Here is a 25,133-nt window from a genome sequence, read left to right as displayed (position 1 = left end):
GAGGACAGAAAAAGCAGTTCAAGGACAGTATCAAGATTTACCTGAGGAAGTGCCACATCAACCTGAATGGATGGGAGAAATTAGCACGGATAGGAAAAGCTGAGTTTATGAGGAGACTGCACAGATCGAAGAATACCTCCACAATGCCACTGAGAGTAAGCGGGCTTCAACGTTAGGAAAGACTTGGAAAAGCCCAACCAGCTACATCCAACATCACTTCAATGACCTACTCCTTCCAACACTGTGGTGGGACTTATGGATCACGGATCGTCCTCTTCAGTCATCTCAAGACCCACAAGTGACCAGATCAACCATCAGGAGAAGAATCATACTCAACTAAGTGATTGTTGATGATGATGGATTGTTCATTCATCTTCATTTATGCTGCTTGACCTGCTGAGTTGCTCCAGCATTTTGTGTGTGTTACTACATGTTAGTGGTCACTGTGTTCCGAAATGGGCTCTACTGTTGGAAAAGTATTACTTTCTTGTGAATTTTACAGGATATGTCTCCTACATTATCCGGTTCTATCTTTGCAAAACACCAGAATCCTTTATCTAAAGAAGCAGCTGTATTTGTCATCACAAGCCAGTGGCCCTGGGTGTAAATAATTCTGAACACTGATCATTAACTCAGGATCTCTGTTTATCCAGTTGTACTTGGTTACAATTATCAGTACAGAACTGGAACAAAGTTTGGGAATTTCAACTTTTCTGGCCGGGTTTCCAGACTCTCTGAATCTGGTGTTGCCTCTAAACTAAGGGTTAAGTATTCACTTAAGATGAAAATTTGTGATTCTTGCAAATTGAAATATAGATTGAGCCCCCCTTATCTGAAATGCTTAGTGCTGGAAGTGTTTAGGTTTTTGGATTTTGGAATATTTACATCTATAGCTTGGGATGGGGCCCAAGTGTTACAAGAATCATCCTTTGTCATCATGATCAGGGAGGCATAAAGAGAATCTGCAATTACCAATAAGTACCTTTATTGGTACGGAACGGAAGAGCATGTGAACTTTACAGAACTGAATACCTGTATATATACCTACTAGGTTTTACTGACCTTCCATAAGTAGTCAAAGAATAGAAAATATATTACCAGTTAAAAAGGAGTTTCTGCCGCTGGCCACACATTACTTGTAGTCCTGTTTCAAATGTGTCTGTAGGGTCCTCCTCATCCGCCATGGTTGTTCTGCAGAGTTATCATTCCTACGTATTTGGAGCTCCTGGCTCTTATAGTGTTCCTCATCAGTTGAACTGATGGATGTCCGTCCCATTGGCTCAAGGTCACCTGACCTACCTGCATCACTTTCTTACTGGTTCTAGTCCAGGCTACAACCAACATTGTTCTATATTTCTGACTCCCAGCCTTGAGTGTTTGTTGCTTTTAACTCTGACTGGTCCAAATCAGTCAAACTAGGTGACCCAGACACAGAGTCTAATGAGATTACAGGTTGCTTCTTTAGTAGGACTGGCACTTTACATAATAAAAAAAGTTACTCATCCAAGAATGGTCTCAGTCTTATCAGAGCAATTGAATGTAGACACTAAGAGCTTCTGGTAATGACCTGCTGAACCTATCCCGGAGCAAGAATCTGTTCAGAGTTCATAAAGGGCTTCCCCTGTACTTGGTTCACCTGAATCCACTAATTTGTAGACTGTTGTTCTTTCTGGCCAACACGTTTAAACATAAATCCACTTGTACGTACTGTATACCCTACAGGTAGTTTTATGGTAATATGTTTAATAATGTGTATGAAATAATAATGCGTTTATTGTACAGAGCAGAGAATAAATGCAAAACAATGGTGATCACTGTGCATAATGAGTCAAATTTCAAAGTAAATTTATTATCAAAATACTTGTATGTCACCATTTACAACTGTGAGTTTCATTTTCTTGCGGGCATTCTCAGTAAATCCAAGAACCACAATAGAATCAATGAAAGACCAAAAGGACAGGCAAACAGGCAGTGTGCAAAGCACAACAAACTGTGCAAATACAAATGAGAAGAGGAACTAATAATAATAATAAATAAAAAGCGACAACTATGGAGAACATGAGATGGAGAGTCCTTGAAAGTGAGTCCATTGGTTGTGGGAACAGTTCAGTGTTGAGGTGAGTGAAATTATCCATACTGGTTCAAAGTCCTGATGGTTGAGGGGTAATAACTGTTCCTGAACCTGGTAGTGTGAGTCCTGAGGCTCCTGTACCTCCTTCCTGATGGCAGCAGAGAGAAAAGAGCTTTACCAGTTTGGTGGGGGTTCCTGATGATGCATGCTGTTTTCCTTGATGCAGATGTGCTCTGTGGTGGAGAGGGCTTCACCTGTGATGGGCTGGGCAGTAGCCACTATTACTTGTGGGACTGCTGGGAAAAAAAACTGGTGCCTACAGGGCCCAGTCAAGGTTTATGAGGGTCATAGTACATTACAGCACAGATACAGGTTCTTCTGCCCATCTGATCCTTGCCGAACCACTGATCTCCCTCATCCCATCGACCTGCACCCAGATCATAGCCCTCCATCGCCCTTCTGAGACACTTCTTGGAACTGCCTGTCATGTGCATGTCGCCTGGGAACCTTTCCATCACCAAGTGGAATTTTCCAATTGTGGTGTCATGTCAGTGCTTGGAATAATTTTGGAGGTTTTCAGATAAGGCTTGCTCAACCTACAGTAGCCCACCTGAACTTGCAAAGTGAAAAGGGATGTACTATTGACTTCTCTATGCTGGTCATACAATCTCTGACAAGAGCATTTCACAAGGGTTGTTTGTCTATCCTGTTGGGTACAGTCTCTCATTGATTCTATTATGTTTCTGGGAATTTAAGTGTATGCCTGCAAGAAAATGAATCTCAGGGTTGTATATACAGTGTTGTGTAAAAGTCTTGGGCACCGTAGGTTTTTTATATGGTTTCAGATGTTAATAGACTCCACAGAGCCCTGATCTCAACATCATCAAGGCTGTCTTGGATTACCTGGAGAGACAAGCAAGCGAGGCAGCCAAAGTCTGCAGAACTGTGGCAAGTTTTGAAACACACAAAATGCTGGTGGAACGCAGTAGGCCAGGCAGCATCTATAGGAAGAAGTGCAGTCAACGTTTTGGGCCGAGACCGTCAGGACTAACTGAAAGAAAAGATAGTAAGAGATATGAAAGTGGGAGGGGGAGAGGGAAATCTGAAATGATACGAGAAGACAGGAGGGGGAGGGATAAAGCTAAAAGCTGGAAAGTTGATTGGAAAAAGGGATACACTGCTGGAGAAAGGAAAGGATCATGGGACGGGAGGCCTAGGGAGAAAGAGAAAGGAAGAGGGGAGAACCAGAGGGAGAAGGAGAACAAGCAAGGTGAGATTGTGAGAGGGGCAGAGAGAGGGAAAAAGGGGGGGGGGGAAGGAATAATAAAAATAAGGATGGGGTAAGAAGGGGAGGACAGGCATTAACAGGTTAGAGAAATCAATGTTCATGCCATCAGGTTGGAGGCTACCCAGATGGAATATAAGGTGTTGTTCCTCCAATCTGAGTGTGGCTTCATCTTGACAGTAGAGGAGGCCATGGATAGACATATCAGAATGGGAATGGGGCGTGGAATTAAAATATGTGGCCACTGGGAGGTCTGGTTTCTCTGGCGGAAAGAGCGTAGGTGTTCAGCGAAACAGTCTCCCAGTCTGCGTCGCGTCTCACCAATATATAGATGGCTGCACCAGACTCAGTATATCACACCAGCTGACTCACAGGTGAAGTGTCGACTCTCCTGGAAGGACTGTCTGGGGCCCTGAATGGTGGCCTCCTCACCACCATTCAGGGCCCCAGACAGTCCTTCCAGGTGAGGTGACAGTTCACCTGTGATTCAGCTGGTGTGATATACTGCATCTGGTGCTCCCAGTGTGGCCTTCTATATATTGGTGAGACCCGACGCATCCCTTTTATTTATTTATTCATTCATTCATTCATTCATTCATTCATCCCTCCCTCCCTCCCTCCCTCCCCTCCCTTTTTCTCTCTCCTATTTTCTCTCTCTGCCTCTCTCACAATCACTCCTTGCCTGTTCTTGACATTCATAGCAAAAGGATTTGAGTACAGGAGCAGGGAGGTTCTACTGCAGTTGTACAAGGCCTTGGTGAGACCGCACCTAGAGTATTGTGTGCAGTTTTGGTCCCCTAATCTGAGGAAAGACATTCCTTGCCATAGAGCGAATACAGAGAAGGTTCACCAGATTGATTCCTGGGATGGCAGGACTTTCATATGAAGAAAGACTGGATCAACTAGGCTTATACTCACTGGAATTTAGAAGATTGAGGGGGGATCTTATTGAAATGTATAAAATTCTAAAGAGATTGGACAGGCTAGATGCAGGAAGATTGTTTCTGATGTTGGGGAAGTCCAAAACGAGGGGTCACAGTTTAAGGATAAAGATGAGGCAAAACTTCTTCGCACAGAGAGTGGTGAATCTGTGGAATTCTCGGCCACAGGAAGCAGTTGAGGCCGGTTCATTGGCTATATTTAAGAGGAAGTTAGATATGGCCCTTGTGGCTAAAGGGATCGGGGATATGGAGAGAAAGCAGGTACAGGGTTTTGAGTTGGATGATCAGCCATGATCATACTGAATGGCGGTGCAGGCTCAAAGGACTGAATGGCCTACTCCTGCACCTACTTTCTATGTTTCTCCATCTCCCTTTGGTGCTCCCCTTCCCTTTTCTTTCTCCCTAGGCCTCCCGTCCCGTGATCCTTTCCCTTCTCTAGCTCTGTATCCCTTTTGGCAATCAACTTTACAGCTCTTAGCTTCACTCCTCCCCTTCCTGTCTTCTCATCATTTTGGAATTCCCCCTCCCACTCCCACTTTCATATCTCTTACTATCTTCTCTTTCGGTTAATCCTGACGAAGGGTCTCGGCCCGAAACGTCGACTGTACTTCTTCCTATAGATGCTGCCTGGCCTGCTGTGTTCCACCAGCATTTTGTGTGTGTTGCTTGAATTTCCAGCATCTGCAGATTTCCTCTTGTTTGCAAGTTCTGAAAGATGCTTGGAATATCCTACCAGTCAATTTTCTTATAAAACTGCACAACACTCTGCCTTTAAAATTGCATCAATTCTCTTAGGTAAAGGGTGGTCACACCAAATATTGATATGATTTAGTTTTTTACTGCATACTGCTCTTTAAAGTTTTTGATATTTAGAAACTTCTCATTATTTTTGAAAGCATCTGCTGTACAGATTTTTTAAACGTGCTTTTGCACAGTACTGTATGTATTTTGATAAATTTACTTTGAATGAACTTCACTCTTAATTTATACAGCATGTTGTGCGTGATCATGGTTTCTCCTGTAATTTTCATCATTTACGGTTTTGCCTGCTCTGATATTTACCATCATTTGCTGCAAATTAACAGAAACAGCCATTTGATCTTTGTATATAATTTGCAATGTTTGAATTGGGAATGACTACTGAGAAGTTTAATAACACTGTCTGGATATTGACTGTCTATTAATCTGACATTGTTATATGAAATTATTTTTACCAGTATTTTGGAAATTGAGCTACCAAAAAGTATTTTTTTTCCCTGTGATTTACTGCAGATGTTACTAGATTCTGTTTTTTTTAAACTTGCAGGAATTTAATTGAAGTTTGCTGTTTACTGACTTGAATCTGACTTAAAGTTTGATTTTTTTTGGTCATATTCTTTTATTATATCTGTTGTTTTTCTGTATTAGTATATCTAAGTTTGGTCACTGATTGTACTGATAAATTGTTTTCAGGATGATGAAAGTCATTAATCGGCTTCACAGATCAATGATGCTGGTTGAATACTTCACAAGCCATTCGTGGGTGTGGAACACAGATAATATAAATATGCTCATGAGTCAAATGAGTCTGGATGATAAGAAGGTAGGTGTTTATGTCTACATAAATGATTGAACCTTTGCTGTATGAATTAATTACAATCTAATTGAGTACTGTTTAATTTCTGATTCTTGGGGTTTTCTCAGGAATATTTCACTCCTGTCCACCTCGTCTCCATCTGAGATTCTACCAGCAATGGTTGTATCATCAGCAAATTTATAGCTGATATTTGAGTTCTGCTTAGCCGCACAGTCATGGGTATAGAGAGAGTAGAGCAGTGGGCTAAGCACACTTGAGGTTCACCTGTGTAGATCATGAGCGAGGAGGAGATTTTATCACCAATCTGCACAGATTGTGGTCTTCTGGTGAGGAAATCAAGGATCCAATTGCAGAGGGAGGTACAGAGGCCCAGCTTCTGTAACTTTTCAATCAGGATTGTGGGAATGATGGTGTTAAATGCTGAGCTATAGTCGATGAACAGCATCCTGACATAGGCGTTTATGTTGTCCAGGTGGTCTTAGGCTGTGTGAAGAGCCATTGAAATTGCATCTGCCGTTGACCTATTGTGGCCAGATCTTTGCTGAGGCAGGAGTTCAGTCTAGTGATGACCAACCTCTCAAAGCATTTCATCACTGTAGATGTGAGTGCTACCAGGCGATAGTCATCAAGGCAGCTCACATTATTATTCTTAGGCACTGGTGTAATTGTTGCCTTTTTAAAACAACTGGGAACTTCTGCTCATAGCAATGAGAGGTTGAAAATGTCCTTGAATAATCCCGCCAGTTGCTTGGCGCAAGTTTTCAGAGCCTCACCAGGTACTCCATCAGGACTTTTTGCCTTGCGAGGGTTCACCCTATAACCATATAACAATCACAGCACGGAAACAGGCCATCTCGGCCCTCCTAGTCCGTGCCGAACTCTTAATCTCACCTAGTCCCACCTACCCGCACTCAGCCCGTAACCCTCCACTCCTTTCCTGTCCATATACCTATCCAATTTTACCTTAAATGACACAACTGAACTGGCCTCTACTACTTCTACAGGAAGCTCATTCCACACAGCTATCACTCTCTGAGTAAAGAAATACCCCCTTGTGTTTCCCTTAAACTTCTGCCCCCTAACTCTCAAATCATGTCCTCTTGTTTGAATCTCTTTAAAGACAGCCTATCATCAGCCTCCAAGGCAAAGATCACAGGGTCACAGGGTGCAGCAGGGATCTTCACAGCTCTAGTTATATTCTCCTTTTCAAAGCGAGCATAGAAGACACTGAGTTCATCTGGTAGTGAAGCATCACTGCCATTCATGCTATTGAGTTTTTGCTTTGTAGGAAGTAATGTCTTGCAAACCCTGCCAGATTTGTCGTACATCCGATATCACCTCCAAACTCATTCGAAATTGTCTCTTCGCCCTTGAAATAGCCCTCTGCAAGTCATACCTGGTTTTCTGGTACAGACCTGGGTCGCCAGTCTTGAATGCCACAGATCTAGCCTTCAACAGATGACATACCTCCTGGTTTAATTTCCCAATTTCCAATTTCCCTTGGGATCAATAAAGTATGTCTGTCTGTCTGTTCATCCACAGCTTGCCCTTAAGAAATGTCAACACACTGTCTTTTTTATGCCATTAACCGTGGGTTCTATGGGCCCCAGGTTGGCAAGCCCTGGTCTGGAGCAACACAAACAGAACTAGTAGTGCTCTATTAAGTGATCTCTCCTCATAGCCACTTTGTTCTTGCTCTTCCTGCAGCCCATTATGTTTCTCTCTGGAAGGATCTGTTTAGCTTTCTTTTTGCACTTAATTTTAAATCTGTTTCCATCAATTTTGTAAGCTTTGTATTTTGTTAGCATTATTTTTTAAAATCTTTCTCAACAGATTTCTAGTTTACTTGCCAATTATCTTTATCGAACATAGACCATAAAACAGTACAGCAGAAGAACAGGGCCTTCAGCTAACTTTCTTGTTCTGAGCCAAATAAATTAGTAATGAACGGCAAGCTAATCTAATACCTTCTGCCGACACAGTGTCCATATCCCTCCATTTTCATCACATTCATGTGCCTATCTAAACGTCTCTTAAAAGTCCCTAATGTATCTGTCTCTACCACGAATTCCAGGCACCCATCGCCCTGTATTTAAAAAATCAGCTGAACTCCGACATCCCCTGTACTTTCCTGCAATCGTCTTAAAATTATGCCCTCTGGTAGTAGGCATTTTGACGGTATCTATGCCTCTCGTAATCTTATAAACCTCTGTCGGATCATCCCTCAGCCTCTGCCACTCCAGAGTAAACAACCCAAGTTTGTCCAACCTCTCGTTATAGCACATGCCCTCTAATCCTCTGCACTCTCCAAAACTTCGATTTCCTTCCTATGATGACCAGACCTGTCCAATGTGACTTAACTAGAGTTTTATAAAGCTGCAACATTAATTAACTTTTGAGCTCACGGTCTCAACTAATAAAGGCAAGCACGCTGTATGCATCCTTAACCACCCTATTAATCTGTGTATCCAGTGCGGGTGTACAAGTTCTGAAGAAAGGTCTCAGACTTGGAACATCAGTTGCTTCTCTCTCCACAGAAGCTCCTGACCTGTTTCCAGCAGTTTCTGTGTTAATTACTTAAAACTATTGTCTGGTTCCTAAACCCCTCTGGTGGGAAAAATCCAGGAGATGTTTTCTGTGAGATGTGACCTGAACGGAATTTGTGTTCTGATGGAAGCCCTGATGTGCCGTGGACAGGTTTATTTTCATCTGCAGTGTTTGGAATTTCTTATGCATACTTCATGAATTTATCTGGCAAAAACTGTCTACCTGCCCATGAATGGTCAAACTATTCAAATGAATTCTCCTGTTGGAGCAATGTTTAAATACAACTTTATTTTTCTTACCCGTCAGGTGTTTAACTGTGATGTGAGGCAGCTTCACTGGGCTGAGTACATGGAGAACTATTGCATGGGAACAAAGAAGTACGTACTGAACGAGGAGCTCTCCGGATTACCTGCAGCCAGGAAACATCTGATCAAGTATGTTGGCATAAGTTAGTTTTTGATGTGCTGTGTCAAGTCAAAGTTGAAATTGCAACAGAGAGGTAATGTTAGGATCAAATCCAGGTTACAGTGAGATATTCCATTGAACAATCAGATGCTTACAGTAGTCACCTCGTTGGCAGATTGGTTGGAAGGGTGCTTGCTTTCTCATTTACTATGATCAGTGAATGTTTGAAATGGTCCTGTGCTCCACAGCCTTAACATACTCCATTGTTGTTGTAGCTTATCCAAGGCATGTTAAAAATTTGTTAAAAATGATAAGACATAGGAACAGAATTAGGCCATTTGGCCCATTGAGTTTACTCCACCATTCCATCATGACTGTTTTATTTCCCCTCTCAACCCCATTCTTCTGCCTTCTCCCTTTACCCTTTGACACTGTTACTCATCAAGAACCTTTCAATTTCTGCTTTAAATTTCTATGTCAATGAATTCCACAGATTCACCACCCTCTAGCTAAAGAAATACCTTCTCATCTCTGTTCTAAAGGGATATCCTATTTGAAGGCTGTGCCTTCTGGTCCTGGACTCTCCCACTATTGGAAACATCCTCTGCATGTCCACTCTATCGCTTTCTCAGTATCTAAGTGGTGGATGCAGGTTTGATTTCAGTATTTGAGAGATTTGGATAGGTATGTGGATCACAAAGGTTTGGAGGGTGCAGGTCAATGGGACTAGGCACAGACTAGATAGTCCACTTTCACTGGCATCTCATTTCACACTCTCACAACCCTCTGAGTGAAGAAGTTTCTCCTTATGTTCCCTTTAAGCATTTCACCTTTCACCATTAACCCATGATCTCTAGTTGCAGTCCCACCTAACCTCAGTGGAAAAAGCTTGTATGGATTTACTCCATCTATACCCCTCATAATTTTGTATACCTCTATCAAATCTCTTCTCAATCTTCTACTTTCCAAGAAATAAAGTCCTAATGCTCTATCTTTCCTTAAAACTTGGGTCCTCCAGTCCTGGCAAGACCCTTATAAATTTTCTCTGTACTCTTTCAACCTTATTGACATCTTTCCTGTAGGTAGGTGACCAAAATTGCACACGATACTCCAACTAAGGCCTCACCAATGATATAACATCCCGTCTCCTATACTCAGTACTTTGATTTCTGAAGGCCAACGTGTCAAAAGCTCTAACTGCCTGTGCTGTTATGTTTAATGAATTCTGAACCTGTATTCCCACTCCTTATTGCCCCACTGTTCACTGTGTAAGACCTATCCTAGCTGGTCCTACCGAATTGCAGCAACTTGCACTTGCTGTATTAAGTTCCATCTGTCAATTTTCAGCTCATTTTTCCAGCTGGTGCAGATCCCACTGCAAGCTTTGAAAGTCTTCCTCATCGTCCACTGCGCCCTCAATCTTGGTGTCATCTGCAAATTTTCTGATCCAATTAACCACATTATCATCCAGATCATTGATATAGATGACAAACAACAATGGACCCAGCACTGATCCCTGCAGCACTCCACTAGTCACAGGCCTCCAGTCAGAGAGGCAACCAAATACTACCACTCTCTGGCTTCTCCCACAAAGCCAATGTCTAACCCAATTTACTACCTCATATTGAGTGCCAAATGACCAGCCCTTCCTGACCAACCTCCCATGCAGGACCTTGTTAAATGCCTTTCTAAAGTTCATGTAGACAGCATCTACTGCTTTGTCCTTATCGACTTTCCTGGTAACTTCCTTGAAAAGCTATTAAAATTGGTTAGACACAACCTACCACACACAAAGCCATGTTTTCTTAAACAGTGGAAAATATTAGCTACTCTGTTGTCATCTGGTACTTCTCCTGTTGCTAAAGATGATTTAAATATCTCTGCTCAGCTCCCTGCAATTTGTGCATTTGCAGGTCCAAGGAAACACCTTGTCAGGCCCTGAAGATTTATCCACCCTAATCTGCTTCAAGACAGCAAATATCATCTCCTCTGTAATCCGTATAGGGTCCATGATCTTGCTGCTGCTTTGTCTCACTTATGTGTCTGTCTCCCAAGTAAATATAGATGCAAAAAGTCCATTTAAAATCTGCCCCATCTCTTCTAACTCAATGCATAGATTATCATTCTGATCTTCCAGAGGACCGGTGTTGTCCCTTGCAACCCTTTTGCTCTTAACATATCTGTAGAAACTCTTGGGATTCTCCTTCACCTTGTCTGATAGGGCAACCACATGCCTCCTTTTAGCCCTCCTGGTTTCTTTCTTAAATGTTCTCTTGTATTTTTTGTACTCCTTAAAATACCACATCTGTTCCAACCTGCCTATACCTGTTATGCAGATCTTTTGTCTCTTAGACAGGGCCTCATTATCTCTTGAAAGCTAAGGTTCCCTAAACCTGTTATATTTACCTTTTATTCTGACAGACACATACAACTCTTGTCAAAATTTCACTATTGAAGACCTCCCACTTACCAAGTACACCTTTGATTCTTTGTTGTTTTTCTATAAATTGATATTTGGAAGGCTAAGAGGCTGTTTTCTTTGATTTGTAGGTTAAGAAATATTCGCTATACATTCAACACAATCCTGGTTGTCCTGATCTGGAGGGTCTTCATCGCAAGATCACAGATGGCGCGGAATATCTGGTACTTTGTGGTCAGCCTATGCTACAAGTTCCTGTCGTACTTCCGGGCATCAAGTACCATGCGATACTGAAAAACCCACAAGTACTCAGTCATCTATGCATTTATGGATAGCTGTACTGGACATTGATAAATTCTTGTGTTAATGTTTGTACTAAAAAAAAAAGCTGTACCCAGTTCTATTTTGTCATGTATGTAAATTGTTAAGGCTACTTTATTATAATTTAGGACAGCTATCTAGCACCATTCTAAGTACAGAAATGCACTGAAATACAGTGGAAAAACTATTTCAGGGTTTAAAATGAGCTTTAACACTGAAGGAAGAATGATATGGGGAAAACAAGTTTAATTTTTTCCATTGAATTATTGTATTGAAATTTCTGTAGGTCATGTCTGCTACTTCAGAGTTCATGAAACATGTCCTGTTGCAAGTGCGGTCTCTCCATAAATACTAATCTGCTCATAATGCATGCTTTTTATTGTTTTACCTTCTGGTCACTGCATATGACATTCAGTTTGAACTTCAGAGGTGTAAAAATTAAACAGAAACAGGTCTCATCAACCGTGAAGCTGGAGTTTCCTGCCTTCTGCGTCTTCTCATGGCATTAGCTGTGAAGCTGAGCGTCCCCCTAAACTGCTTCTTGTCTGCCCTGTCAGTAATCGTGCAGTAGCAGTGCTAACTGCTTTAGCTGAACTAAACACAAAGCACCAATCGGTAGTTAATCGCTGAATATTAAATGAGGGCTGGTTCTTGGCTGGACACTGCAATCAGCTTGGGATGCATTTGACCAAAAGTATTAGAGGAAGCGTTTCTTTTCATATCTATTGCAGAATATTCTAATCCCATCCTTAACTAAAACAAGACAGTATAAGAGTGTAAAACCTAAACTCAATGGGTGCCACGGTAGAGTGTGGTCAGCACGACACTGTTACAGATCAAAGTGTCGGAGTTCAGTTCCAGCGCTATCTGTACTTTGGCCATGTGAGTTTCCTACAAAGACGTAGGGTAAATTGTAAATTGTCCTGCGATTAGACCAGGCTTAAATAGGTGGTTTTGCTGGGTGCTGTGGCTGGTTGAGCCAGAAGAACCTGTTCTGCGCTGTATCTCTATATAAAATAAAAATTATGGAGCTTTAACTGAATGTCTGCTTGCAAAGGAAAAGATAATCTGACTGAGAGAGCAGGAAGGAGGTTAAAAGTAAAATCTGATGAAGCTGTTTGGCAATATATGCCGTGCATTTTTCAGAGCAGTTTCACTCCCTCCTCTCAGCCAGGCAACTCCTAAATTAAGGTGTGGGTTTTGTACAAAAGATGCAAGTTATCTATTGTGCCTGAAAGGTTAAGCGGTATCGGGAAATTAATGCACTATGCTCTCTGCAGAAATGGTTGGATTTTGCAAAAAAAAAGGAAAATAGTTGTATTTGACCTTGATGTGGGTAGGGGAAAGATGCTTCTAATAGGAGAATGTGCCTGATTTTATTATAAAGTTATGCTGAAGAGTTTTAACGAATTCAAGAATGTCAGCTGAGCTCTTCCATTTGTAGCTGAGATAGCCAGTGTCTTTATTGTAAGGTTGAAATGCATAAGTTATATTGTTACAGAGTTCCCCTGGAACCTGAGCTGTGAATATCCCTCATTCTTTTGTGGCCTCCTTTTAAGCCCATCACCCAACAGAGACATAGGCCGCCAACAGCACTCACCAGAGTCCTTTGTCCTGGGCCGATAGAAGATTGATCAGCCCTGTGGCTTCAGCTTTCACCACATGACTTCATATGTCTTCTAGGCAAAGATCCTTCCTCTCCCACAGATGAGGTCTTTGGAGCTTCTGTTGGCATTTGTGTAGCGCTGTGTTTTTACGGGATGCTATCTAGCCTCATGCCCAACACTCCTCTTTCACAGCTGGGTTAGGGACCGTCCATGGTGGAGTTTTTCTGGCCTGATGACCAGTAAAATCTCATGTTTCGATCATTGCTGAGTTTGCAGATGTTAGTGATGGGTTCTAGTCGGTCTTAACTGGCTGGACTAAATTGTCAATGTCAAACCTTTCTGTATATGGATGAAAAAATGATGGTATGAAAAACTATGTACTAACTATTTGAGTTACAAAGATTTGGCTGTGATGCCAGAGTGAAGCATTAATCTTTATATAAATGAAATCAGATGAATTGTTGCAATTCAGGAAAGTTAAGGTGAAACCCAAGTAGTTAAATTAAGCTGTATATCCAATGTCACCTACCTTTAATTCACTAGATTGTTCTTTCTCATTACTTGGACTCCTTTCATTTCATGGCATGAAGTATCTAACCCCCACAACATCTCACCCCCCCTTTTACTCCCCTGGCAAACTCCTCCCATGCACTCCTCCCACAAAATGTCTCCACTGTTGATCAAACATGAGACATCTGTGGTCACAAGTTTGACAGGTGAGTTAACGTCAGCTCAGTGTTGTTGACCACACCCTGCTTGATGCATTGGTTTAAACCATTTAGTTTCCTGACACACACACGGCATTCTACAGCACAAGGTCTGGTGTGTTTCTCCATTTCTCACCCTTTCCTACCCCTTCACTTTCACTGCCTATATCTCTAAACTGGATGGCCACAACCCCTATCTCTTATGGTGTAGGGAATTGTGTTGACAACTGTAATTCAAGCCTTGCTTTATACAGTCAAACCGAGGGCATTTTGTAGATGGTGAGAACCCTTTCCAAATGTTTACTTGGAGTTACTGACTTTGGCCTTTTTGCAAATAGCAGATATTTCCAGAAGTCTGCTTTGCTTGGCCCTGTCCTTGTGCTGCCTTTGACAGGTATGGGTGGTGGTTGAAGGGAACCAGGGTGTAAATGGCACTGGATTTTGGCATGCACTTAAAAATCTGTTGTAAAAATAGTTTATTAATGTGCACGGTATGGCTGGCTGCCTTAAGCAGTGATGGTTTTTGGTCAATGTTTCTACGAAAGACAATAGATGTTTGTAATTGAAAGGTATATATTTATTGCTATCAGCTGAGGTTAAATTAGGGTTCTCTGTGTAGGAAATTAATTTAAGAAAATTTTCTGTGCACTTATAGCAAAACTTTTTTTCATCCTGAAAGCAATGTTAAACGCTACACTGCAATGGCAGCATTCATAGTTTTACACTGTTTGTATGAAAAATGGACAAGCATCAATGTCACAGTTAGCAGTACAACAGTAATTTGTGAATGAAATATTAAACGGGTGCCTTTGAGAATCAATAACAATAGCCTGTTCATTTAACCAGCTCCTCTTGCAGACCATTCAAAATTATTTCCCCAATTTGTATTTTCAAATACAACAACTGAAAGATCATGGTTATAGTGTCGGTGTTCTTTGGCTGAAGTAATTTCATTTGTGTCTATGGAGAAAAGAAATGAGTGTTAACATTTTTGAAATGTGTCATTTCATCAATGACCAACATGGTCTGAGGATGTGCACACGAGTGTCATCATGCTTCCGGCACCAACATACTGTAGCATGCCTACAACTTACTAATGTCACGTCCATTTCTCGGGGTTGACCATGGATGTTGTGTCCTAGCTGTCTATGTGAACAGCAAGCCAGGGCAGTATGATACAGAATGCAAGCTGTTGCCCATGTAACAGGCTTCCTCTATCTACGCAGCTCATGAATCTAAAGAAATGACTAAGGACAATACAATTTGGCACCAGTGGTGTCATAGGAGTTGCCACTTAGTATTGAACTCAACATTAGACTGCTTTAAGGACTCCATCTCTGGACTTATCCCTGGGGCTTACTCCCAAAACCTTCCCCATGAGCGGATATAGCCACAAGGCAGCGGAGGTTTGAGATCAGAGTTTTCCTTCCAGAAGAGCTGCCGACCAAGACTGACGAGACATATCCGCCCAAAGTGACAAGTTTTAAGGTGCCACTAACCTGCCTTGGCCGCTTCTCCTGTCAGTAGAAATAGTTCTGCTGGGCTTAGTAGCTTAGTAGCTTCATGAGTAGCTTCATGTGGCCAAGAGCTGGACTTGGTTGTCAAAGGCAGTTTGAGACACATGCCATTGGGAGCATTTACTAGATTGTGGGAGCTTATCCATACTCCATCCCTTAGCTGTGACATTCTTAAGGAACCACAACTTGCTAAACTAACCCAAACCCATATGAGAAGTAACTTGATGAGAGCTGTGCAAGATGATTAGAGGTATAGTTTGAAAGGACAGCCGGAGACTTTTTCCCAGGACGGAAGTGGCTAATACACAACAGCATAATTTTAAGGTGATTGGAAGAAAGTTTATGGGGATGTCAGAGGTAAGTTTTTTTTTCTAGAGAATGGTGGGATTGTGGAACGTGCTGCCAGGAGTGGTAGCAGAAATTGGAAGTAATCTTTTACTTACCTTTGTGACTGTTGTCTGGATTTACACTGGCAGCAAAGAAGCTTAATAATAAATGCACAAATTCTGTGTAGAAGCCCTAGAGGGACGAACGCGAAAGTTTTCAGGAGCTAATCAAAATTATGATGCAATGATGATACCAACCTCGGGTTAGAGAGCATCTCATATTCTGTTAGGATAGCCTCCAACCTGATGGCATGAACATCGATTTAGAACCATAGAACATTATGGCACAGAAACAGGCCTTTTGGCCCTCCTTGGCTGTGCTGAACCATTTTTCTGCCTAGTTCCACTGACCTACACCTGGACCATATCCCTCCATACACCTCTCATCCATGTACCTGTCCAAGTTTTTCTTCAATTTTAAAAGTGAGCCCACATTTACCACTTCATCTGGCAGCTCATTCCACACCTCCCACCACTCTGTGTGAAGAAGCCCCCCCCCCCACAATGTTCCTTTAAACTTTTCCCCCTTCGCCCTTAACCCATGACCTCTAGTTTTTTCTCCCCTAGCCTCAGTGGGAAAAGCCTGCTTGCATTCACTCTATCTATACCATTATAATTTTATACACCTCTATAAAATCTCCCCTCAATCTTCTACGCTCCAGGGAATAAAGTCCTAATCTATTCAACCTTTCTCTGTAGCTCAGTTTCTCAAGTCCCAGCAACATCCTTTTAAACCTCTGCACTCTTTCAACCTTATTAATATCCTTCCTGAAATTAGGTGACAAAAACTGTTCACAATACTCCAAATTCAGTCTCATCAATGTCTTATACAACCTCACCATAACATTCTCAATACTTTGATTTATAAAGGCCAGTGTACCAAAAGCTCTCTTTACTACCCTATTTACCTGTGATGCTACTTTTAGGGAATTATGTATCTGTATTCCCAGATCCCTCTGTTCTACTGCACTCCTCAGTATCCTACCATTTACTTTGTATGTTCTACCTTGGTTTGTCCTTCCAAAGTGCAATTTCAACAGCTTCTGATAATTACTCCCCCCTCCCATTCTTTATTTCAAGTTCAAGTTTAATGATCATTCAACTGTACTTGAATATAGCCAAATGCAACAGCATTCTTCCGGGGCAAGGGTGCAAAACACACATGGTAATGATAGCAGAATACATGCAGTCCTTGACTTGTTCTTCCACTGAGCAAACACTCCCCATTCTAGTTGCCCTCTCACTGCTTTTCTCACATCCCAACACCTCCCTTTGTTTTCCCTCTCCCATGTCCTATCAGATTCCTCCTTCTCCAGCCCTTTACCTTTTCCACCTATTACCTCCCAGCTTCTCACTTCATCCCACCTCCCCCACTCGCATACCTACCCTTTCACCTGTTCTCACCCGTCAGCTTGTACTCCTGCCCTTCACCCACCCCCATGTTATTCTGCATTTTGTCCCTTTCCTTTCCAGCCCTGATGGAAGGTCTCAAACTGAAACTCCAAAGGACCTGCACTGTTCTATATTCCACAGCCCAGTTCTGGCCCAACCTCTACACTGCCTCCTCCAGCCACGGCTGCTGCTTTGTTTCCTAAAACACTGGTGACTGCAAGACCCGGGGAGTTGCATGCTTAGAAATGTGGCACAAATGATATAATTAAATCAACTTTAAAGAATAGTTTGTCACACTTGCCTTCAGCGGAAGGAACTGCAAGTACTGGTTCTGGGATGTTTTATTACCAAGTACATGAATGTTGTGTGTTGTGGTCATCCAGCTACAGGAAGGATGTCCATAAGACTTAGGAGTAGAATTGGGCCATTTTATCATGGCTGATCCATTTCTCTCTCAACCCCACTCTCCAGCCTTCTCCCCATAAACCTTTCATGCCCTGAATAATTAAAAATCAACCTCCTTAACATCAATCTTAAATGTACCCCATGATCTGGCTGCCTGTGGCAACAAATTCCACAGATTCACCACCCTCTGGCTTAAGAAAACCCTCCTCATCTGTTCTAAATGGATGCCCCTCTATTTGGACACTGCCCTCTGTTCCCTAAACTCCCGCACTATAGGAAACGACCTCTGCACGTCTATGCCTTTAAACTTTCAAAAGGTTTCAATGAGATCTCCCCTCCCCTCATTCTTTGAAATTCCATCGAGTACAGACCCGGAGCCTTCAGTCGCTGCTCATATGATGACTTTCAATTCCGGAATCATTCTTGTGAACCTCCTTTGAATCCTACCCAATATTAGCACATCCTTTCTTTAATAAGTGCCCCAAAACTGCTCACAATACTCAATGTGAGGCCCCACTGGTGCCTTATTTACCTCAGCATTACATCTTTGCTTTTATATTCTAGTCCTCTTAAAATGAATGTCAATTGGCTGGAAAGGGTGCAGGAAAGATTCAAGAGCATGGTGTGGTGACAGAAAGGCTCAAGTTATCAGGAGAGCATGGGTGAGGAATGAGCTTCATTAAGGTATGTAAAATCACAAGGGATACGGGTATCCCCCGCTTTACAAAGGTAGAGTGTTCCTGCAAAACCTTTCAGGCCAAAAATGGTATAAAGCGAAGAACCATTAATTTATATGGGGAAAATTTTAGTAAAAGTGAAAATCCTCTTTGTAATGCAAAATCAGGTTACTAATGTAGGTCTTTTGAAAAAGCAAAGAGACATAAAGTGAACATTTGTAAAGCAGGGGACACCTGTATAGACAAAGGTGGATGGTAAACAGCCTTTGCCAGCGTAGAGAAATCTAAAGCTATGTAGGAGGAGAAAGACTTAAAATGGGCCAGAGGGACAACTTTCACACAGAAGTATCACTGTCAAGTTTATTGTTATTTTGCAGCAGCAGTGCAGTGTAATAGATAGTGTGGCAGTTAGCACCGTGCTATTACAACTCGGGGGGGGGGGGGTAATCGGAGTGTGGCCACGGTTAGCACCGTGCTATTACAAACTCAGGGTATTGGAGTATGGAGCGCAATTCCCAGCGCTTTCTGTAAAGAGTTTGCACTTTCTTTCTGTGACCGTGTTGGTTTCCCTAGGTGCTCTGGTTTCCTCCCACACTCCAGTTAGTAGGTTAATTGTTCATTGTAAATTGTCCCGTGATTAGGCTAGGGTTAAATCATGATTACGTTTCTGGGCAGAGCAGCTTAAAGGGCTACAAGGGCCTGTCTCACACTATCGTTAAATAATAACCAATAAATAAAATGTACTAAAAAATTATAATACAATTCACAAGGACATTGTCGGGACTGGAGGACTTGAGTTATAAAGAGAGACTGGTAATGCTGTTTTCCTGGAGTGTAGAAGGCTCTGAGGTAACCGTATAGAGGTTTATAAACTTGTAAGGGACATAGGCAAGTAAATGGCCTCAGACCTTTCCCTAGGGTGGAGGTGACAAAAACTGGAGGGCACAGGTTTCAGGTGAGAGGGGAAATCTTTTCACACAGAGGGTGGTGGGTATATGGGAATGAGGTGCCAGAGGAAGTAGTAGAGGCAGATACTGTACATTATCAAGACTTAAAAGACATTTTCTCATCTACATAGATAGGAAAAGTTCAGAGGGTTATGGACCAAATGCAGCCAAATGGGATTAACTTGAATGGATGCTTTGGTCAGCAGAGGAGTTGGGCCTAAGGGCTTATTTCCATGCTGTATGACTCTGAATTCAGTTGAACTTGGTATAAATGACCAGAAAGTATTACGAATTTCAAGATCCCACAAATCCTTGTTTTCTTTTAGCAGCCACAATTATTGGCAACTAAGACAAGTTGTTGCTCTAATCTTGAAGATTGTGTCTGTGCATTCACAACACCGAAGGGCATAACATTGATTCACAAGGATGTTGCTGGGACTGGAATCAGAGTTTTATAACTCCAGGATTACATCCTCACTGGTTGTATCTGAGGTCGTGTCCCTCAGATATGCCCTTTTGGATTCTGCCCTCAAATCTCCAGACAATATATTTTATTCTGAGATACAGAAACAGAACATAGAAAACCTATAGCACAATACAGGCCCTTTGGCCCACAAAGCTCTGCCAAACATGTCCTTACCTTAGAAATTAACTAGGGTTACATATAGCCCTCCATTTTTCTGAGCTCCATGTACCTGTCCAGGAGTCTCTTAAAAGCCCCTATCATATTCACCTCCACCAGAGTCAGCGGCAGCCCGTTCCACACACTCACCATTCTCTGCGTAAGAAAAAAAAACTTGCCCCTGACTTCTCTGTACCTGCTTCCAAGCACCTTAAAACTGTGCCCTCTCGTGCTAGCCGTTTCAGCCCCGGGAAAAAGCCTCTGACTATCCACACGATCAATGCCTCTCATCTTAAACACCCCTATCAGGTCACCTCTCATCCTCTGTCACTCCAAGGAGAAAAGGCTGAGTTCACTCAACCTATTCTCATAAGGCATGTTCTCCAATCCAGGCAGCATCCTTGTAAATCTCTGCACCCTTTCTACAGTTTCCACATCCTCCCTGTAGGGAGGTGACCAGAACTGAGCACAGTACTCCAAGTGGGGTCTGACCAGGGTCCTATCTAGCTCCAAGATTACCTCTTGGCTCCTAAACTCAATCCCATGATTGATGAAGGCCAATGCACCGTATGCCTTCTTAACCACAGAGTCAACCTGCGTAGCAGCTTTGAGTGTCCTGTGGACTCGGACCCCAAGATCCCTCTGATCCTCCACATTACCAAGAGACTTACCATTAATACTATATTCTGCCATCATATTTCACCTACCAAAATGAACCATCTCACACTTATGTGAGTTGAATTCTATTTGCCACTTAGCAGCCCAGTTTTGCATCCTATCAATGTTCTGCTGTAACCTCTGACAGACCTCCACACTATCCATAAAACAGTCCCAACCTGTGTCATCAGCAAATATACTAACACATCCCTCCACTTTCTCATCCAGGTCATTTATAAAAATTACAAAGAGTAAGGGTCCCAGAACAGATCCATGAGGTACACCACTGGTCACCAACCTCCATGCAGAATATGACCCTCCTACAACCTTTGCCTTCTGTGGGCAAGTCAGTTCTGTATCAACAAAGCAATGTTACGTTAGATCCCATACCTCCTCACTTTCTCAATAAGCCTTGCATGGGGTACCCTATTAAATGTCTTGCTGAAATCCATATACACTACATCTACTACTCTACCTTCATCAATGCGTTTAGTCACATCCTCAAAATATTCAATCAAGCTGGTAAAGCACAACCTGCCTTTCATAAAGCCATTCTGACTATTCCTAATCATATTGTGCCTCTCCAAATGTTCTTATATCTTGCCTCTCAGGATCTTCTCCATCAACTCACCAACCACTGAAGTAAGACTCACTAGCCTATAATTTCCTGGGCTATCTCTACTCCCTTTCTTGAATATGGGAAGAACCTCCACAACCCTCCAATCCTCCAGAACCTCTCCCGTCCCCTTTGATGTTGCAAAGATCATCCCCAGAGGCTGAGCAATCTCCTCCCTTGCCTCCCACATTAGCCTGGGGTACATCTCGTCTGGACCCAGTGACTTATCCAACTTAATGCTTTCCAAAAGCTCCAGCACATCCTTTCTTAATGCTCAGGCTTTTCATTCCACTGTAAGTCATCCCTACAATCACCAAGATCCTTTTCCGTAGTGAATACTGAAGCAAAGTATTCATTAAGTACTTCTGCTATCTCCTTTCACACTTTCCCATTGTCACACTTGATTGGTCCTATTCTCTTCAATCTTATCCTTTTGCTCTTCACATACTTGTAGAATGCCTTGGGGTTTTCCTTAATCCTGTCCACCAAGGCCTTCTCATGGCTCCCCTAATTTCTTTCTTAAGCTCCTTCCTGCTAGCCTTATAATCTAGATCTCTATCATTGCCTGATTTTTTTTTAACCTTTCATGAGCTCTTCTTTTCTTCTTGACTAGATTTACAACAGCCTTTGTACACCACATTTCCTGTACTCTATCATCCTTTCCCTGTCTCATTGGACCATACCTGTGCAGAACTCTATGCAAATATCCCCTGAACATTTGGCACATTTCTTCCATACATTTCCTTGAGAACATCTGTTCCCAATTTATGCTTCCAAGTTCCTGCCTGATAGCCTCACATTTCCCCTTACTCCAATTAAATGCTTTTCTAACTTGTCTGTTCCTATCCCTCTCCAATGCTGTTGTAAAGGAGATAGAATTATGATCACTATCTCCAAAATGCTCTCCCACTGAGAGATCTGACACCTGATTCCTAATACCAGATCAAGTGCAGCCTCTCCTCTTGTAGGCTTATCTACATACTGTGTCAAGAAACCTTCCTGAACACACCTAACAAACTCCACCCCATCTAAACCCCTCAGTCTAGGGCCATGCCAATCGATATTTGGGAAATTAAAATCTCACACCATAACAACCCTGTTATTATTACACCTTTCCAGAATCTGTCTCCCCATTCGCTCCTCGATGTCCCCGTTTCTATTGGGTGGCCTATATATAAAAAAAAACACCCAGTAGAGTTATTGACACCTTCCTTTTCCTAACTTCCACCCATAGAGACTCCGTAGACAATCCCTCCATGTCTTCAACCTTTTCTACAGCCGTGATACAATCTCTGATCAATATTGCCACACCCCCCACCTCTTTTGCCTTCCTCCCTGGCCTTTCTGAAACAGCTAAAGCCTGGCACTTGAAGTATTCATTCCTGCCCCTGAGCCATCCAAGTCTCTGTAATGGCCACAACATCATAGCTCCAAGTACTGATCCACGCTCCACTTTGTTCATAATACTCCTCGTATTAAAATAGACACATCTCAAACCATTGGTCTGAGTGCATCCCTTCTCTATCACCTGCCTATCCTCCCTCTCGCACTGTCTCCAAGCTTTCTCTATTTGTGAGCCTACCACCTCTTCCTCTGTCTCTTCAAGTATTGTTCCCACCCCACAGAAATGCTAGTCTAAACTCCCCCAATAACCTTAGCAAACCTCTCTGCCAGGATATTGGTCCCCCTGGGATTCAAGTGCAACCTGTCCTTTTTATACGGGTCACTCCTGCCCCAAAAGAGGTCCCAATGATCCAGAAATCTGAATCTCTTCTCCCTGCTCCAATCCCTCAGCCACGCATTTATCCTCCACCTCACTCTATTCCTATACTGTCACATGGCCCAGGCAGTAATCCCAAGATGACTACCTTTATGGTCCTGCTTCTCAACTTCCTTCCTAACTCCCTATAGTCTGCTTTCAGGACCTCCTCCTTTTTCCTGCCTATGTCATTGGTACCAATATGTACCACGACCTCTGGCTGTTCTACCTCCCACTTCAGGATAGCATGGACGCGATTAGAAATATCCCGGACCCTAGCACCTAGGAGGCAAATACCATCCGCGCTTCTTTCCTGCATCCACAGAATCGCCTGTCTGACCCCTGAACTATAGTCCCTTATCACTACTGCCTTCCTCTTCCTTTCCCTACCCTTCTGAGCCACAGGACCAGATTCTGTGCCAGAGGTGTGGCCACTATTGCTTCCCCCAGGTAGGCTGTTCTGCCCAACAGTACTCAAACAGGGGCATTTATTGTCAAGGGATACAGCCACAGGGGTGCTCTCTAGCCTCTGACTCCTGCCCTTCCCTCTCCTGACAGTTACACATTTGTCACCACCTGCCTATAGCTCCCATCACCTCCTCACTTTTCCTGACCTGACAAAGGTCATCAAGCTGCGTCTCCAGTTTCCTAACACGATCCCTAAGGAGCTGCAGCTCGACGCACCTGGCACAGATGTGACCATCCAGGAGGCTGGGAGTCTCCTGGACTTCCCACATCTGACGCTGAGCACAGAACACTGGCCTCACACACATTCTTCTTGTCTGTATTCTACACAGGCAACCTACCTCGCCTCAACCTGTTAACACCAAAGCCTTGTTGAGTCAAAGCCTTCCTACTTTGTCTCCCTCTACTCCAGTGCCCGCTCTGTAAAGCTGTCTCCCTAGAACCATAGAACACTACAGCACAGAAACATTCGGCTGTGCCGAATCATTTTTCTGCCTAGTCCCACTGACCTGCACCTGGGCCATATCCCTCTCATCCATATACCTGTCCAAGTTTTTCTTAAATGTCAAAAGTGAGCCCGTATTCACCACTTCATTCCACACTCCCACCACTCTGCGTGAAGCCCCCCTTAATGTTACCTTTAAACTTTTCCCCCTTCACCCTTGACCCATGACCTCTGGTTTTTTTTCTCCCCTAGCCTCAATGGAAAAAGCCTGCTTGCATTCACTCTATCTATACCCATCATAATTTTATATACCTCTATCAAATCACCCCTCATTCTCCTACGCTCCAGGGAATAAAGTCCTACCCTATTCAACCTTTCTCTGTAACTCAGTTTCTCAAGTCCCGGCAACATCCTTGTAAACCTTCTCTGCACTCTTTCAACTTTCTTAATATCCTTCCTGTAATTAGGTGACCAAAACCGCACACAATACTCCAAATTCGGCCTCACCTATGCCTTATACAACCTCACCATTACATTCCAACTCTGATACTCAATACTTTGATTTATAAATGCCAATGTACCAAAAGCTCTCTTTACGACCCCATCTACTTGTGATGCCACTTTTAGGGAATTATGTATCTGTACTCCCAGATCCCTCTGTTCTACTGCACTCCTCAGTGTCCAACCATTTACCTTGTAAGTTCTACCTTGGTTTGTCCTTCCAAAGTGCAATACCTCACACTTGTCTGCATTAAACTCTATCTGCCATTTTTCAGCCGATTTTTCCAGCTGGTCCAAATCCCTCTGCAAGCTTTGAAAACCTTCCTGACTATCCACTACACCTCCAATCTTTGTATCATCAGCAAATTTGCTGATCCAATTTGCCTAATTATCATATAGATCATTGATATAGATGACAAATAACAATGGACCCAGCACTGATCCCTGTGGCACACCACTAGTCACAGGCCTCCACTCAGAGTAGCAATCCTCCACTACCACTCTCTGGCTTGTCCCATTGAGCCAATGTCTAATCCAATTTACTACCTCACCATGTATACCTAGCGACTGAATCTTCCTAACTAACCTCTCATGCTGGACCTTGTCAAAGGCCTTACTGAAGTCCATGTAGACAACATCTACTGCTGTCCCTTCATCCACCTTCCTGGTAACTTCCTCAAAAAACTCTAGTAGATTGGTTAAACATGGCCTACCACACACAAATCCATGCTGACTTTTTCTAATAAGTCCCTATGGTCTCCTTTTAAGCTCTTCTCACTGTTCTCACTGGCTGATGTCCATGTGCTTGCACAGTCGAGCTTTGATCAAATCACTGAAGAGATATGATGTATAATGGTCCCTTCCA

The 25,133-nt window shown here is 42.8% G+C and overlaps 2 protein-coding genes across 7 annotated transcripts in view; one reads left to right on the top strand and one right to left on the bottom strand.

Moving 5' to 3' along the window:
* The window catches only part of far1 (fatty acyl CoA reductase 1), a 130,520-nt gene extending 115,727 nt beyond the window's left edge, over positions 1 to 14,793 (top strand). For all 4 annotated transcript variants that reach the window (XM_059976182.1, XM_059976181.1, XM_059976180.1 and 1 more), the window contains exons 10-12: positions 5,750 to 5,879; positions 8,727 to 8,854; positions 11,376 to 14,793. In XM_059976182.1, the coding sequence (XP_059832165.1) occupies positions 5,750 to 5,879; positions 8,727 to 8,854; positions 11,376 to 11,538 (421 nt within the window). In that variant the 3' untranslated portion in view covers positions 11,539 to 14,793. The remainder of the gene's footprint in view (positions 1 to 5,749; positions 5,880 to 8,726; positions 8,855 to 11,375) is intronic.
* Positions 14,705 to 25,133, bottom strand: part of LOC132397421 (endoplasmic reticulum-Golgi intermediate compartment protein 2-like) — a 49,329-nt gene continuing 38,900 nt past the window's right edge. Inside the window, exons 12-13 of one of the 3 annotated variants that reach the window (XM_059976185.1) lie at positions 15,840 to 15,915; positions 14,705 to 14,839 (exon numbers count right to left, since the gene is read on the bottom strand). In XM_059976185.1, coding sequence (XP_059832168.1) covers positions 14,830 to 14,839; positions 15,840 to 15,915 — 86 coding nt within the window. In that variant the 3' untranslated portion in view covers positions 14,705 to 14,829. Of the gene's footprint in view, positions 14,840 to 15,839; positions 15,916 to 15,980; positions 16,026 to 25,133 lie in introns of all 3 variants that reach the window. The other 2 variants (XM_059976186.1, XM_059976184.1) reach the window with 2 other exon arrangements.

This window comes from Hypanus sabinus, chromosome 7, assembly GCF_030144855.1.
Source record: "Hypanus sabinus isolate sHypSab1 chromosome 7, sHypSab1.hap1, whole genome shotgun sequence".
In the NCBI taxonomy this organism is placed as follows: Eukaryota; Metazoa; Chordata; class Chondrichthyes; order Myliobatiformes; family Dasyatidae; genus Hypanus; species Hypanus sabinus.
Note: the sequence above shows the minus strand (reverse complement) of the source record. Positions and strands in the feature narration are given on the sequence as shown.